At 35.7% G+C, this 18,222-nt stretch overlaps 1 protein-coding gene and 1 long non-coding RNA gene across 7 annotated transcripts in view; both read left to right on the plus strand.

Moving 5' to 3' along the window:
• RIMKLB (ribosomal modification protein rimK-like family member B) overlaps nt 1-11,938 on the plus strand; it is a 33,272-nt gene extending 21,334 nt beyond the window's left edge. For 5 of the 6 annotated variants that reach the window (XM_012732536.1, XM_012732537.1, XM_004692932.2 and 2 more), the window contains exons 3-7: nt 1,057-1,287; nt 2,981-3,067; nt 4,262-4,465; nt 7,480-7,951; nt 11,903-11,938. In XM_012732536.1, the coding sequence (XP_012587990.1) occupies nt 1,057-1,287; nt 2,981-3,067; nt 4,262-4,465; nt 7,480-7,943 (986 nt within the window). In that variant the 3' untranslated portion in view covers nt 7,944-7,951; nt 11,903-11,938. Of the gene's footprint in view, nt 1-1,056; nt 1,288-2,980; nt 3,068-4,261; nt 4,466-7,479; nt 9,238-11,902 lie in introns of those variants that run through there. The other variant, XM_012732534.1, reaches the window with a different exon arrangement.
• Nucleotides 11,939-13,937: 1,999 nt separating this feature from the next.
• Nucleotides 13,938-17,557, plus strand: LOC105854360. The gene is made up of 3 exons (XR_001146037.1): nt 13,938-14,330; nt 14,784-14,941; nt 16,321-17,557. It is a non-coding gene; the product is annotated as an uncharacterized LOC105854360 (long non-coding RNA).
• Nucleotides 17,558-18,222: the final 665 nt, after the last annotated feature.

Here is an 18,222-nt window from a genome sequence, read left to right on the forward strand (position 1 = left end):
ATTTTTAGTTACTGGTTAGTTTTGTTTATTTTTTTTTCATGTTTCCATATTTGGTTCCCCTATATTCTTCCTATAAAGGAAACCATCAATATTTTTCTCTTTCCTTCTGTCTTTTTTTCACTGACATAATCCCTCCTCCCAGGTTCATTTTATGAGCTCTATCCTGAAAAAAGAAAACAAACATTGCTCAAAAATAAACAATGTGTGTGTATATATATGTGTGTCTCTGTATATCTGTCGATCTGTCTGTATGTCTATCTATCTATACATTTAAAAAGAATTCTGGACTGGAAATCTTTTTTTAAGTACTTTCAGCCTCAGTGGCTCTGATGTTTCTTGGTGTTGTGTCTGGTAATTATTTTATTTGGAACTCTTGGCCTCTTGATCAGTGTCTGATTCATTTACCATATTGGGATGATTTTCGGTGATTGTGTCTTTGTTTTTTTTTTTTTTTTTTTTAAAGATTTATTTATTTACACATACAAGAGCTGGGGTATAGGCCGGAGGTGTGGGGGTGCAGGAGCAAGAATTCACCAGAGACAGTAGGGAGCAGAAAAGATGGATTAACTGAAAAGCACTGCTGGGGGTTGCAGCAGCCAAAGCAGGAGAGGTCTACTCTGCTCTGTGGGTAGCTCCCTAGCCAGTGACCTAACTGGGTGCTTCAATGACTGTGGTTAGCTTCGTAATGCTGAGAATTACCCCCTTGGACCACCAGGGAAGTCCAGCTCCATTATTTCTAATTGTAGTGATCTTACATTTTCCTTCTTCTATTTGAGTATCTGATGAGATGAACTCGTCACGCTATAGCCATCTAGTTGGACCCCTTTGACATACTTTTTTCAGTTGCTATGTAGTATGTAGTTTTGTTGACTTGTGTCATAACATTTAGCCAGTTTTTCATGCAAAGTAATGTAATGAAGGAAGAATGTCTCTGTGCTCCAATTGGAGGGTTACAAAATATACTTAGTTTTGTGACTCAGGCTATGTTCTTTCTATTCCTCCATTTTATTGTATATTCCCTTTTAAAGACTCTGGCTTCATGCCTATGTATTTCAGGTCTACGGATCAATGGAGAACTAATTACTGCCTACCCCCAGGTGGTGGTAGTGAGAGTACCAACCCCTTGGGTGCAAAGTGATAGTGACATCACCGTTTTGCGCCATCTAGAGAAAATGGGATGTCGGTTGATGAACCGACCTCAAGCCATCCTGAATTGTGTTAATAAGTTCTGGACATTTCAAGAGTTGGCTGGCCATGGTGTTCCTCTTCCAGATACTTTCTCTTACGGTAAGTTCACTAAAAAGAATGCATAGCTTAAGTTTTTTACAGCAGTGATAGTTTTTAAAGATATACTATACTAATAGGGTTATGTAATATAAGGAGAATTCCTAAAGAATTGATTATGGAAATGGAACTTTTAATTTTAGCAAAATAAGCAGCGGTAATCTTAAGATTTCTATTATATGAAAAGAATGGAATTAGCAAGCCTTTTCCTGTAAAAGTCCAAGGAGTAAATATTTTGGACTTTGCAGTAACATTCTTAGTAACCCTGGGTAGTGCTCTGAAAGCTGATGTAGATAATGCTTTAACGAGTGAGTATGTCTTTGGTCCAATAGATATATTACAAAAGGAGACATTGACCACATCTATCCTATAGGCCTTAGTTTGTGTATCCCTGAAGTAAAAAATAATAGAATTTGATGATATCTTTACTTTCTTATATTTATTACCATTTTCTTGGTACTTTATCTTTGTTTCACTGTTTTTAAGGAGAATGACCCTGCACTAGGCATGCTTTAAACCAATGCTACCAAAATTCTGGTTAGTTCCCCTTCCCCCCCTCCCCCGGACTAATCTGCTGTGTTAGTACTCTTAAGTACCATAAAAATATAGCTTATGTAAAAGCCTCTGTCTTCTTATTCTTTTTATGTTTACAGATCAATGTCAAAGAATTCACAAAAGATACAGGTTATTAGACCACACTTTAAGTAATACTGCTGTAAGCAATATCATGTTACTATATTTCCTGCCTTTCCAGTTCTTCTACCTTGGAAAGGATCAGAATTACCTAGAAATAAGTTTCTACATTTGATCTTAGCCAAAAAGCCTAGAAGTGATCTCTAAATCAGTTTCTGAAAAGATATTTTTCAAATGTCCAGTGGAATGCTTGAAGAGTTAGCCTTAGATTTCAAAAATAAATCTCTGTGCTTTTCTCATTTTTACTCTTTTACCAAAGCTGAATGACCTGTGTAAACATAATTACTGTCTTTAGCCATTGTAAAATTAGTGTGAGAATTGTGTCTTCCTTTTGCTTTTGAAATATTAAGCTTATATCATGAATCTTCAATTCTGTTTTTGAAAGACTAGAAAGGAGAAAAGGATTAACCAAAATAGCAATTATTTTCTCTATACCTAACATTGAAGATTTAAAATTTGGAGGATGAATCTTCTTGATTTTTTTTTTGTAAGCAACAAGTTTGTGATATAACACTTGTTTAATGAACTGTTCTTGGTATAATCCATTATTTGCTCTACTCTTACTACCTTATTAGTTCTAGGGCACTGAATACAGTAAGAAACAAGATTTAATCCATGAGTACTGAGTAATTCACTGTAGAAAACACTGATTAAATAATTGAGTTTAATATTGAGGGGAGAGAGAGGAGGAGGAGGAGAGGTTGGAAGTAAAGGACAGTTTGTAGCATCTTTCCAGTCTTGAATGAGTCCTGTGTTTTTAATCCAAACAGGTAATTGTCATAAAGTAAATCTTGGGTTTTTGTGTGAGGGAGGTCTTGGGATAAAAATTTGAAAAAGGCATAAAATTAGAAAGCTTGTTGTTTAGTTTGAAATTAACTAATTTAGCCACTAGGTTCTTACCTTACCTTCTGTGTCTCCCATGTTTCTCTCTGTAATGCTGATAAAATTTACCACAAAACGTCTTTGTTGTTGTTACTAAATTACTCTTTGTTGCTCAAACCAGGTGGTCATGAAAATTTTGCTAAAATGATTGATGAGGCAGAAGTACTGGAGTTTCCAATGGTAGTGAAGAATACACGGGGTCATCGAGGTGTGTATGAGTTGTTGCTATAGTATATAATTTAGAATGTACTCGACTTAATGAGGGTGGTATAAATAAGAAAATAAATAAAACAAAATAATTTTTTTCTTAATCAGATAAAGCAATCATTCTTTCCCTTCTGCTTGTAAATGGCTCTTGATTTGATAATATCCTTGTTTCTGGTTGAAATTTTTCACTTTTGAAACAAGACATCTGAAAGATTATTGGAAGAAAATTGTTAGGTCCACATTACCACAGCTTAGAAAGTTACTATTGTTTACTTTTACTGGAAGCTCTTTCTGGTCATTTAGCAAGTATTCTAGAGAATTTAAGATGCGTTTTTAATTTAGACAGATTCCGAAGTTACTGTCATTATCTTCCTCTTCAGTAATTCAAGCACCATACATCACTAAGTAATCCTTCCCCCCACCACCTGAATTTATATAGTTCAAAGACTTAATAATTTAGGCAAAACTATGAAGGTGTAGAAGACAGTATGTCTTACCAACTCACTGAAAAATACCTCAATCACTTTAGATTAAGGAAAGATTTCTTAAATCATAAAACTATTCCTAAATCTAAATGCTTCTTAGGGTTTAGTACTTTGACATAAAAAGGTTGTTGGATCAAAGTTCAGCTGGGATTGCTCACTGCATTGCAGTTATTAGACCTCTACAGTCTGACAGCCAAGGCAATCTCAGGCCTCTACACTGAATGCTTTAATAAACAAGAAGCTGCATGACTTCCTATGACCTCGTCTCAGTAGTAGATTTGATGACATGAGACATAGGTCCCTCTCATCTTGATAGGAAGAATGTCAAAAGATTTATAACCATGACTCAAAATAGACACTACAGTTGGCATAAAAATAGATAAACAGTGCAGTGTGTAAGGTGTATGTTTTGCTAATAAGGTAGGCTGACATTATGGGCTATCTGGAGTGTAATACAGATGTATACCCTCTACCTCACGTTATGTACTATGAAATGAATTTTAGATTGCTGAAAGTTTTGGGAGTTCGGGCACGGTAGGAGATTCGTAACTATTTTTTTTTGCATTGTCTCACAATTATGATAACTATTACTTTTGTTAAAAAGTAATTGCTTCTGAAAAATCAAATTGATATTTAGAAAATGGAGGCAATAGATAGCAGCTGCCCACAGTTTGATTAATTACATATATATTTTGATTTTTTAATTATAGGCAAAGCTGTATTCTTGGCCCGAGATAAGCACCACTTGGCAGATCTAAGCCATCTTATTCGTCATGAAGCTCCATACCTGTTCCAGAAATATGTTAAAGAGTCTCATGGACGGGATGTGCGTGTCATTGTTGTGGGAGGTCGTGTGGTTGGCACCATGTTACGATGCTCAACAGATGGGAGGATGCAAAGCAACTGCTCACTAGGTAAAATCAATGCAGTTATCTCTCTAGTATAAGTAACATTACTACTACCTTCCTCATTCAACATGATTAATAGACTTAACCATTAAAAGTATATATTTTTGAGTTGTTTATTCTGTTAATGAAATTGGATTTCTCTGAATCATAAATTTGCATTCATCTAGACTCCATGAGTATTCCAGTTCACACATGTATAAGCCATCTAAACAGAGCTAAGTGTCTAATCTTTTGAGGCATACTTACTTTGAGGCATACATATACTTTGTATATAACTGTAGCTCATTTAACCTGTATCTTAACCCATTTTACTCACTGGACTAAATGAGATTTTTTTTCAAAATCTAAATGTGTTTGGAGCTATCTTTTTGTTTATATACCTTAGTCATATATGTAAGAATAGAAGATAAGAGTTTAGCCTAGATTTTCTATATTTATTTCATTTTCTTAGTAGTCTTACCTAGTTCATGGCCTTAAATACTTGTTATTTTGAATTTAATATCAAGCATATTTATCTTTTTACATTCTCTACTTAACTTTTTTTTTTAAGAAACTGTTCTCTAACTCACAGTCATTTTCTTTTCTTTTTTTTTTTTTTAAAGATTCATTTATTTATGCATGCATGCAAGAGTTGGGGTGTAGACCATAGGTGTGGGGTTGCAAGAGGATTCACCAGAGACATAGTGGGGGAGCAGAACAGACAGATGCACTGAAATACACTGTTGAGGAACAGTGGGCCTGGCAGGAGAGGTCTGCTGTGCCACATGGGTCAGCTCCCTGGCTGAGGATCAAATTTGGGAGATCAAATTTGTGCTGCAGTGACTGCTGAATAGCTTCATAGTGCAGAAATTTAACCTGTTGTGCCACCAGAGAGGCCCTCTATTCTTGTACATGTAGTCTTTTACAAGTTTTGCTTATCATGTTTAGGTCTTTAATGTACCTAAAACTGATAATGTTCATTAAGAGATAGACATTCTTCCCCCATCCCCAATGAATAAGTGGTTATCCCAGCAATATTTATTCAATAGTCTGTTTATTATCTATTTGTCATGCTGTCTTTTTATGTATTTATTTCCATCTCTGCATGGGGTTTTTCAGAGCCTTGTGGTGATTTTTACTGTATGAATATCAATCTTAATTCCCTGCTAATATTCCTGGGTATCTGATTGACCCCCTATGTCTTCACCATAATATGACATCCTTGGATTACCTTCACTTTTCCTCATTATCCCTATTCCCTCTTTCTTCCATGAATTTTAGAACAGGTTGACTTTTCCTTGTTGATTCATTCCTGGAGAATATTTTTGAGTGCCTCCTATTTGTTTCTGTTAAACCTAAGTGGTGATGTTACAGCAGTATTTTGTATATAGTAACAAAGAAAATAGATGAAAATCCCTACTCTCATTGGCATTACATTTCATTTAATAATTTTTATTCAAGTCTGTATTGGCATTTCTCTTATTTGATATCTGTTCTGTTTCACCAATCTCTATATAACTCTTAACATGGCACATTCCCAAGTATTCTTGATCATTTAAAGTTAATTATACCTATACAGCAATCATCAACTCACCACTGTTTACTTAACACTACCAGATCCCCATATCTTGAGGTCTATTTTTAGCCATTTCCTGTTATATGGGTATCTTTCCTTGGTTAATTTCCTTGAATGTTTATGTGAATGATAGATACCTGCATGTAGTCTTCTTTTTGGGAGGAGAATGATATATTGATTCTTAGTAAAAATATACTTTTAGTTATACTGCCTTTTAGGTTACAGTGTTGCAATCGAATGTCCAAATTTATTCTGATTTTAGAGTAGGGGAGGTAATTTATTCTTTTTGAGTTGTTTCTTATACTTTGATCAGAGTTGTTTCTTATATTTCTATCAGATAAAACTGAATTTTAGTAAGCTGTTTCTGTCTTTTAGTTTTAGAAAAAGATCTTCGTAATTGTTACTCCTCTAATAGTACCTCTTCTGAATAAGTTTTTTTCCTCATTCAGTGTTCCACATTTGTTACTTTTGTGATTTCACCTTAGTTTTCCTGTGTGTGCACTTCTAAGTATTTCTTACACTTGTTTTGCCAAGTGATAAGCTAGGTCCCCCCAAATGATTATACTTTCCTTTATCTCCTCTACTGAAGTTCTTTGTTGGAAAATCCAATTTTTTGTCTTGGTTTCAGAAAATCTTTTTGGGCTAAACTTGAAACTCCCAAAACTGCTTGTACTTTTTAAATTTAGGTTGTTAGTGACTTGTTCTGTCAGTGTTCTTCTCTAGATATATGGAATAGTCCAGATGAATTCAAGCAGTCATTTAATTCATAGGCGAGTGTATTACTCCCCTCCTGAAGTACTTTTTCTTATACTGTAATGCTTCCAGCCTCAGTGGTAAGGTGGACTCAGCTCACCTATGCAGTTACGTTTTGTCTTCTTTGGCATCAAAGGCATCAGGGGCACTCACAAAGTAATACTGATGTCGACTTAACTTCTGTGGAGAAACAGAGCCCAAAAACCAAACTGTTCTCAAAATTCTTTACTTTCTAGTCCTATCTCAGAGTTTCCTGAAGCGAATATCTCAAGTAAGGAAATCTAATACTTTTCTCAGATACCATCAAAGCCCCAGACTTCATCTTTATGAAGAAGTTACATTAAACCCCAGAATTCTTTGGCTTAGCAACTTTAAATGGATTGGACTGGGTGCTGTACAGTAAGAGTCCTATCAAGTCAAATGACTTGGAATCTTGGAATATTCCAAGATTCCAGCCTTTCCTCTATCACTTTATACATACATACACATATATATTTTAGAAATTAACATTGTTAATATTTTTGTCATGTATGTTTTATGTATTATGCAAGAGTTTTGTAGACTTAGGAGGTTCCTTAATGTAGCAAGCTGTGATTTCAAAGTCCCAAATGTGATTTTACTATTCATTTAGAAGAGAAGATGAGTCTTTAATGTCAGCTTTAGTTTATTCCTAAAATGTGTAATTTTGATAACTTAGCTTCTCTTTTCCCAGGTGGTGTGGGGATGATGTGCTCCTTGAGTGAACAAGGGAAGCAGCTAGCTATCCAGGTGTCTAACATCCTGGGGATGGATGTGTGTGGCATAGACCTGTTGATGAAAGATGACGGCTCCTTCTGTGTCTGCGAAGCAAATGCAAATGTAGGTTTCATCGCCTTTGATAAGGCTTGTAATCTAGATGTAGCTGGTATCATAGCGGACTATGCCGCCTCCCTTCTGCCCTCTGGCCGGCTTACTCGGCGTATGTCCCTGCTCTCCGTGGTGTCCACAGCCAGTGAGACTAGTGAGCCGGAGCTGGGTCCCCCAGCCAGCACTGCTGTTGACAACATGAGCGCAAGTTCCAGCTCTGTTGACAGCGACCCTGAAAGCACGGAGCGAGAGCTGCTCACCAAGCTCCCAGGGGGGCTATTCAACATGAACCAACTGATAGCCAATGAAATCAAACTCCTGGTGGAGTGACTCCACTGGTAAATAATTAACCAACAAAACCCTTGTAAAATTTCCTTTCTTTCTTTTCTTCTCTCCCCCCCTTCTCTCCCTCCGCCCCTCCACAACCCCCTTTTAAACCAACTTGCAATGCTGTTCATGGAAGATGCTCAGGAAGATGAGAGAAAATTGAATACGATTAGCTAGAGAGGAGGGGGCAATAGACAAGACCTCTGCTATTAGGCTGTTACTGACTTTCTTTACAAATCCCATAGTAAGAGAGGCAGAAGAGCTGTTACACTCTCCTGGTTACCCTTTTAAATTATTCAAAATACCTATGCTCTCAGGCCATGAAGAACATATGAATTTTTTTCATAGTCCCTTTTATTTTTGCACAGTTGGTTCACATTTCAGCATGGCATGATTACACATTGTGTTGCAAGCATCTATCTAAATTACAGGAATTTATTTTATACAAATTTGAAAATTCTGCTATTACCACTACTAGGTGCTTTATGTTCATAGGTTATGAAATCTTAAGGAGCCCTTTTACTTGGGTTTCTTATTTCTCTTTTTTCCCTTAGTTTGGGTGGGAGGGCAAGGTGAATATAACCAATAAAGGCTTTTTTAAGGACAAAAATTGACATGTTTGCATGATACAAGGAAAATGAACAGTATTGCAATGTCTGGTACACAAAATAACATTTACTCCAATGTAGATAAAATTACCCTAGTTTAAAATATGTACATTGACTTGTATTTGTTAGTGTTTTAGTCTTTTTTGAAAGATACATGCTCTGTTAATGTTGCTTTTTTTTTTTAATACATGCTAGTCTAACATTCCCTAATCTATGCCTGCATATTTAACAATGGCCAAAGTGAAGAAAATGCTACCTTTTTGTTAACAAGACACTGACTTGAAACATGTGCATTTAGAGCCTTTTATTTTTTTCCTTTTTTCTTTTGTTGGTTGGGCATTTAGAGAATGAGGATGAGGAAAAATATTTTTGGGGTGGGGGAGAATCAAGGGCCTATAGACTGAAGTAATTTCTGAAACCAGCTTTATATGTTTGCATTTTTCACATTCTACAAGGGAGTATATATGTGTGTATGCACGCATGCATGTGTATGTGTTTTGCTTTTGTTTACACCAATCAGTCAAAAAGGATAGATTCTAGAAAGTGGAGCATGATGGGAAACAGTTTTTCAGTTGTTTTCATAACTATATTCTACTGGGGTAGAGGTACTCACATAAGGAGAATAGATGTTGCTAGGTCTTTGTGTGTGTGTATGGTGTGTGTGTGTGTGTGTACATATATGTGTGTATATATATATATATATATATATATACACACATATATATATAGACACACACATATCTATATGTTCAGTTTTTTTCTCCAGTCTAGACTGTTCAGTGTATGATTTATTCAAGGCTACATACTTTTTTCCAATGCTTCTGGCCGTGCATTTTCTCCTGTTACATATAGGTTTTTGGGTGGGGTGGTGTGGGGTGAAGATTTTTGTTTGGGGAGTTATTTAGCAGTATTGAGTCTCTTAACAGCCCTACTCTGAAGCCTTCAAAACTCTTCACTCTTTATATTCCTTTACTTTCTGAATTTATAAAAGCCCCAAAACTGCATATAATATGAGCCTTTAAAACGTGGGTAAAACTATTCCACTGATGGGTTTGGAAGGTATTGAGAAATGGAGATGCTGCAGAGCTCAACATAATTTTTTAAACAGCAAGTTTCATCTCCCTACAATCCTCTGGAGCTTTTACCCAAGTCCTTTCTTGCCTCTCCAGTGCTTTTTTCCTTCAGATGGACCTTAAACATAATTTCTTGGACACTGTTAGAGAGACTTCAAGGCAATAATAAAACATCAGTATTAACCAGCTTTTACAGAGGTTTGATCATGCTTACTTGTACAGTTTTCCCCCCTATTTTAAAAAGGAATGTAATAAAAATTGTTTTTTCCATAGCATTAAATTATATTAAAGTTGAGTTAAAGGTTGATTGTTGACAAATAGAATAGTACCTCTAATCTGTGTAGTGTCTCATTTTACTCAGAAAAAAGATATATAAGAGGAGTTTCTAATTTAGGACATTCTAATTGCATTTAAGACAATTTGACTTGCCAAAGTGTTAATTGTGGGGGACACACATGCACACACACACATACACACACATACACACATATATAAATAAATCCTCTGATAAACAGAAAGAAATACTTGGTACTTCTTTAACTGAGTGACCATACTTGGAGGATGCATACCATTTGGAATAGAAAGAACTACTAAAGTAAATCATATGTTTGTGTAGAGACCATATGGTTGACACATAAAGTATGATATGTACATTTTGAACAGCTACCTATCACATGCATATAGATTTAGGAGTATTAAACACAAATAGCTCACCCTCTCTATATTAGATGAAAAACTCAAGGTTTGTGTTGGATGGGATAAGTTACCAGGAAAAAGGTAGTCTTCCAAAAAAATTTACCAGATTAGCGAACTGTATTATAAGAAAATCTGAAACTATTCTACCTTAAGTTTATTCAATATTTGCTCATCTTTTGTGCATTTACACATTTTAAAGATATAGTGTTATCAATCCATTTCTGAATCATACACTAACATAGTAGAATGAGAAGGGCAGGAATGGTCATCTTAGACTTAGAACATGAATATCTTCTTGAATTCCCTCAAAAATTAAGGTCAAAGAATATGAACAAATCATTCTGGAAGAACCCAACTGAAACAGTTCACATATTTAAGTGAAAAGCTAAATATATTTTCATATTGTTTAATAGTTTTTGTATAATCTGAGAGGTTAAAGTGTGTTTATAAAACATGTATAATTATTATGATGCCACACTATGAATGTAAAATTATTACGTATTGTAAAAGTTGTAATTCTGGATTGTATTCTTAAAGATTTCCTTTCTGATTCTATTTTTATGCTGCCCATGATCTCTCACTCACACGCACGCACACGCATGCACACACCAAATGATTTCATTTAAAATTTTTAATAGTTTTTTTTCTTTTGGTGTGTATAAATGATTGGATATTTCTGCTGGCTTTTACTCCACTGAACTTTGAAATCTTTCTGTATATGCTCTCAATAAGAAAATTCCCTGGAACATTAGAAAAATCCATCAAGAGACTTACTTTCATCAAGCACTTTATCAGACTTTGAAGGCATCAAATCCGTGAAAGAAGTTACTGACTTTCAAAATCATCTCCTTTTTCTCAAGAAGAAAACAATGGAAAAAAAAGTCTCTTCATTCATTGAATCCCCATTTTGGGGCCTGGGGAGCTTAGAGACATTGTGAAATCAAATCTTGTGTTACATTTTTCTCCTGGCTCACTCTTTTTGAGAAGGTTTATGGGCTATATGGCTGGTGAGACACGATCCCCTCCTAAGAAAATGTAGGTGCTCAGACAGGTAACCTCTGCTGCTACTGTTTTTATTTGTTTGTTTGTTTGTTTAATTTCATTTAAAATTTGTTTTTGTTGTAATAGGATATTTTTTAATGTAATGTATTGCAGGATTTATAACCAGGTTCACTGCTCTCTTTCTCTCTCTCTCTCTCTCTCTCTCTCTCTCTCTCTTTTTTTTCTTTAAAAAAAAAAAAACAAAACAAAAACAAAGTTTCATTTAAGAGACATTTAGGCGCCTTTGAAGCTTGGATTTTGGAATGTTTCAGTAGTGGACAGAAATCTGCTGTTGGAATCTTCTAGTCTTCCAGGTTTAATTTGAAATGTTTTTAGTTTTGTTTTGGATTTTTTGTGTGGTATTTTATTTCCTTTGTACCAATGCCCTTTTGCCATGCTGTTTTGGGGTGGTTTCCTAACTCTAGTGAAAAATTCTTTCTATATTAACAAAATTTGGTGTTTTTAATTCCTTAATGTTTTGCATTTTAAAAATTGTTTCAAAAGAAATATTCTAACTGCTTGCACTGTTACTGTTCTTTGCCAGCCTTTTCAGGAGCCAAAAAACCAAAACAAACAAACAAAAATATACCCAGAGAAAAAACTTTCCTTCTTCCCCCTTCCTGCTGATGAGTGAGAAGTATTGAGAACTTTCGGGGTCAGTGCCTTTCTAAACTCCCCTTCCCCCAATAATGCAGCTGTATATTGAGTGGTAAATGGCAGCGGTTTGGATTCAGGCACAACCCCAGCCTGCCTGCAGGTAATTTGACTCTCCTTTTCATCACAAGGCTAACTTTACTTTTTAAAAACATTTCCTTTCTATTTGTACTTTAAAGGCACCATGGGTTTATAATAACTCATTTTTAAAATAGTGCATAAATATATCTAGCAAATGCTTTGATTAAACAAAGGAAGTTATGGGGGTAGAATTTGAATTGGTTGGGATGAACTCAGGCATTTCTTTGGGAATTTGCTGTAGCCATTTAGTAACTCCATTCCTTGCATATATGTCTATAATGAAGTATTTTAGAGTGTGACTTTTTGGCTTTGTTTTTGTTTTGGGTTTGTTTGTTTCTTCCATTGTGCTACTCTGGCTTAAGCTTTTTCAGAGGTTGGTGTTCCGAATACACAGTGAGCTCACAGTATAAAGACATCAATTAGGAATTGACAGGTATGGAAAATTAGTGTTTTGCAAAGGTAAAATTAGGTACTAGGTTATACATTTGATAAAAATGCACCACACTATCCATCCAGTTGATCTTAGTGCTTCTCTTTCTATGGCATTATAAAAGTGAAAGGGAGTGAATTTATTTTAGCAGCAGTGTGATTTCAGAGCTACTCATTCTAGCATTCCTGAGACACTAGTTCCAATAAAGAGATAGTTGTGGGCAGTTTGAGATGATCATAAAATAATAGTTTAAACATTTCAGAATCATAGATTTAAATAGATTCGAGGGCATTTCTGAAGCACAAGATGGTTAAACAGATTAACCAAAGGTATAAAGCAAAGTCCGAGATAGGAACAAGAATATTCCTTAGCCATTTTTAATAGCCTGCTAATACATAGGCAATTCCCTCCTCTGTCTACCCCATTCAACCTACCCTTTCCTTCTTTTCCCTATCTTTCCTAAAGTTTTAGCTGTAATACTAATTATTTTGAGAGATTACCTTCTTTTTTAGTGAAAGTTGCCAGTATCTTTTCAAGGTACATTTCTCTGTAATTCTGTGACTTTTAGATGTCTATTCAGTAAGTCACTGGTTAGTGAAAAGTAAGTGCTAACTTGCAATGCACTTTCTGTAGCCGAAGGCATGAAATCATTAAGCTGTTTTGTGCTTCATTTCAGCCAGAAATAGAAACAATTAAACTTTATGTCACTCTTAAAAAGAAACAAATCACAAAGCATCTTAAGACAAAATATCTTCCTGTTGATTTGAACTGAAAATTTCTAGCATAGGAATCCCAACTACATTCCTGCAGTAGTTTATGATGTATAGACTTATTTAGGAGAACCTTGTTCTCTTGCTAACAAGAATGTCCAGCATTATACGATGTGGACTGTCTGATTGTGTGGGACATGCAAGATTTAATTCTGCTGCCCCCATGAATATCACTGATTTGTTAAGAATGACCTGCTTTCAGATTTTACTGTATTCAAATTTATTAGAGGGGCCATATATAGTATATATACCTGGCTGCTTTTGTGGGTTTTCGGAACATGAGGGGTGGGGTGAATTGTTGTTGTTTTAGGTTTCAGTCAGACAAACATCCCTGTGCCCCAGTTCCCAGAAGCACAGCAGGCCTCTAGGAGCATCCGGGAACGGCGCAGTCCTGACATCACCAACTCTCCTGCTCAGGCTCATCCCATATACAGAGGTCAAAGGGTGGGGTTTGAGATCGGGGGAAGGAATGAGCAAGTAGAAACAATGTCACTGCAGTGCCACTGTTCACTAACCTATGGTGTTTTGTCAGTGTGTGTTTTATTTTTTGAATTGTCAAAATTATACATTTTTTGGGGGGGTAAAGATAGTGGGAGGGTGGAGCAAAAAAAAGCCATTATTATTTACTAGTTCATCATTGAATACTATTCTTTATTAGCTAATATAGACAAAATTTGCAACCTGAACTCCAATGACAGATAAAATTGAAATATAAATCAATCTCATGATTATAACAAACAAAAAATATTGATGTGTTAATTTCTAGTTCTACAACTGCTATTATATTTGTCACTCTGTCTTCCTTTTTCGCCCTAATTCTTCTCTGTATGTATATAGTTTTAGGAAATGTTCATTTTGTGGTCAGTTCTTCTAAAAGGGCTTTATTAAATTTATTACTTTTGAAAAAATATACCCATTGTTTAAATGGGCATACAAATGCTACCCTATTTTAAATGTAGGTGGCGTATGTGTTCGTGTTTTAATGTATTCAGAGCCATTGGGCAATAAGCAGTCCAGAACATTGAAAACTCAAGCAGGTAAAGCACCTAACACCCTTAGTTTCTAGAATTATTTTGAAAAACTTTATTGCTGCATCTTCCACAGTTGGTAGTCTCTGAACTTAAGATTTGTAGACGTTGTAGACTACCTTGTTAGAATTTTGAGTCATGCATTCATTTGTAAGGTTGTAGGGATGGTTAAAGGAAAAAAAATGTAACAGAAAGGAAATGGCTCCTTGGGATGGCAACTGCTTGGTGTCTAAATCCACTTTAAAAAAAAAAATTTATTTTCCCAGCTTAGCATGACCATTGATCATACATTGTTTGATTTTCTGTGGCTGGGATTTTTGTTGTTTGACTTTTGGAGGGGAGGTTTGGGGGGAAAAGTGAGGAAGTTAGTACATACACAAAAATAGGAAATATTAAATGAATTTTTTGTTTATTTAATCTGAATAGTAAGCAAGAACTTTTTTATATGCCCTTCTGCTGCAGCAGAGAAATAAACTGGTAGGTGGCAGCAGAAGAAGGAGTCTTCATATTGATGGCTGCTGACAAACCATTGAAGAAAGAGAACATTATAGACCAAGCGAAGTGAAGGGGGCAAAAAATGGAAATAGGACAAAGAAACTTCTGGATTTTCACAATAAATTGTAAGTTATTTCAAACTAAGAATGCATTTGTGTTCTGATACTAATGTTTTGTAAGTGAATGGTATGTAAACATAAATTCCTGAAGGTCCTTGCACTAGTAAGTTTGTCCTGTTGGTGCTATCCTTCTTTACTTTAGAAGAAAAAATTTAGAATTATGTAAAATTTGGGGTTTTCTCCAGTTTGATTGAGTTATAAGTGATTGATGTAAGTATCTAATCTGATGTTTTGATATGCATTGGGTAAGGATTCTACCCATTGATTTATTAGCACATCCAATATATAAGCCTTAGTGATGGTGAGAATTACTGTATTTTTAAAAACATTATTATGTACACAAGAACTGAGATAACAGGTCAGAGGTGTGGGGGGTGAGAGGATTCACCAGAGCCAGAGTGGGGAGCAGAACAGGTAGATCTACGGAAACACACTGCTGAGAGGAGCAGTGGGTGGGGCAGAGGTTTGGGTCAACTCTCCGGCCAGGAATTGAACTCAGTAGCTGCAGACAACTTCATAGTGTTGTGCTTTAATGACTTGTGCCAGTAGGAGGTTCTGAGAATTACTGTATTTTACAATAAGCCTGATTTTCAAAAAATCTGTAAGAGAAATATGTGCATTTTATGAGAAATGGGAGTATAGGGGGGATAAATAGAAATTATAGCTTGAAAAAATAATCGAATAAAAATTATTTTTTTATTTAACTGGTTATCTTTTATCTAGTCCCATTTACTTGTACTCTGTCTGCTCATCAATTTCACTCTTGATTCATCTTTCTCGTTTTCTGTCCTCTTTCCCTCTTTCTTTGGTCATATTTCTGCCTCCCTGCCTTTGTATTTCTCTCACCTCAGTCTATGTGCTTCTCTTTCGTGTAGTTCCTCTGAGAATTGCTTTTCCAGTGTTGCCATTATTTTTTTTTAAATCCTGCCTGCTGCTTTTTCTGTGTTTCCTCCTTTTTCACTTGCATTCTCTGTGCCTGTCTCTCCTGGGGTAAACAGCTTCATTTCCTTTGAATCAGCATCTGCCTTCAGACATGTGTATCAGAGTACACATGGATGGTCCACATTTTAGAATTTGATGAGATGGACCAGTGGAAATTGAATATTTCTAAGTTCTTAGAATGTAAGAATATAAATTTGAGTTGAATTTTGTAAAATATTAGTTGTTCCTATTAACTTTGAGGAAAATAAATGGTGTGTAACTGAAATAGATAACTCAGGGATAAAATAAAAAAAATGGTATTTGCACCATCTTTATGAGGTAGAGAGTACTGTACCTATAAACTGATCTTGACTCTCTAGCCACTAGACATAGAGTTTAGGGTAGGCCAAATAAATGTAATTTATGATTTAAACTGAATTGTTTGTCTTCTCCTCATCTTTCAGGTTCTTTTGAAGTAACCAGTGATCCTTTTGGATTATTACCTCATCACAGAATGGATCCAGATACATTTGACTGTATGCCGTTTTCAAATGGAGGGTAGAAGTATAAAGAACACAGAAACAATTACTCCAAATTGTTGTCATTGGATGTGTTTTTAAAAATAAAACTGCTAGAATCGAAAATGAAGTAACAGGGAGTATGATTTTTTTTCTTTTTTTTTTTTTTGTCAACTGATAACCCTCCCCTTCTCCTAATCTTACTTCCTAGAGGGAGTCACTGTTAACTGTTTTTTTTATTTTTTTGGCATTTCTGTCCATATTTTCTAAATTTCATTTGTGAGCTCTCTGTTACTCCAGTGGAATTGTATTATAAGCAATTTCCATAATTTCATGGTATATCAACTTTGTGCATACTAGTAGCTATATTGCTGCTTCAATTTCTTAGAACAGGCACATAGAATTGTTTTATTGCTCCTACTGTAATTTAATTCATTGGCTTATTTACATGAATCATCACAGTTTTCTTGCAAGGGTTTTCTGTCTTTGTTGAAACTTGTTTTTGCTACATGCAATCAAAGCAGTCTAATACAAGGGAAAAGACTGAGCACAAAACAAACTTTGACAGGTTTTCTAAGAAAAAAATAATTGAAAAAATTTTGAGCATTGTAAAGGTTCATACTTTTGGAGGAGAAATCTATATACTAATGGTAAAAAAATAAATAGAACCCTGCAAAAACTATGGGGAAACTTTCCGTGTTAATATCCAAAGTTAATTCTAAAATTTGGCCTTGTGAATTTGCATGGTTTTTCTTTTTAAAGATGTGGTTGATAAAAAGAAAAATAATGGCTTGCTTCCACAAACCGGGAGAGGTCTTAAATGGAGCTGAATCACACTAGGTCTAATGGAGGACAGCTAACCATGAGAATAGATTTGATATGATTAATGAATCACCAAGTGTAATTGTGGCTAGGAGGAGGAAACTAATTAGTGAGACTTAGGTCGGCCACTCCTAACACACAGAAAGAGTTTCTTGCAAGAATAAAAGGGAGGAGGCAGTTTTCTCCCATAAAAGAATATAGGGAGAGATGATGAGTGGACTAGACATGATTGGGAAATACTAAGGTAGAGACAATACTATTTTGCTTTACTGGGACCTAATAGTATTAGAAGGATTAAGACATCAGTGAAGCAAAATTAAATGACCTTTTGAGGCAACCGGTTAAAGCACAGCACTGCAAAGCCAGCCACAGCCTCTTCAGTGGAAGTTGGATCCTGGCCAGGGAAGTGACCCACATGGCGCAGCAGTCCTCCTGACTCGCCTGCTGCTCCCCTCAGCAGTGTACTTGGTTGGTCTGCTCCCGACTCTCTGGTGAATCCTCTCACTGTCCCTGCACCTCTGGCCTGTATCCCGGTTCTGTATGCATAAATAAATAAAATAAATCTTAAAAAAATAAAGTCTTTGGTCCTCCCTGGTGGCGCAGTGGGTTAAAGCACAGCACTAAGAAGCTAAAGCCACTTCAGCATGAGCTCCATCCCCGCCTGCCCCAGAGGTGACCCACATGGTGCAGCAGACCTCTCCTAACCCACCCTCTGCTCCCCTTAGCAGTGTACTTCGTCAGTTATCCTGTTCTACTCCCCACTCTCTCTCTGGTGACTCCTCACTGCCCCTGCACCTCTAGCCTGTACCCCGGTTCTGTATGCATAAATAAATAAAAAAAAAATTTTAAGGATTAATCCTTAAAAAAAAAAAAAAAAGACTGCAGTGATCACCTTGTAGCAAAAAAAAAAAAAAGTTCACTTAGCTCTCAGTAACTGTTCTAGAAATGTGGATTTTTGAGCACTTTGGCCTTTTCTGTGGTGACCCAGTAAAGTTTTGCATACTGAGAAAGTGAGGAGAAGGTAAT

The sequence above is a fragment of the Condylura cristata genome, unplaced genomic scaffold (assembly GCF_000260355.1).
Source record: "Condylura cristata isolate star-nosed mole 26May11 unplaced genomic scaffold, ConCri1.0 scaffold00034, whole genome shotgun sequence".
In the NCBI taxonomy this organism is placed as follows: Eukaryota; Metazoa; Chordata; class Mammalia; order Eulipotyphla; family Talpidae; genus Condylura; species Condylura cristata.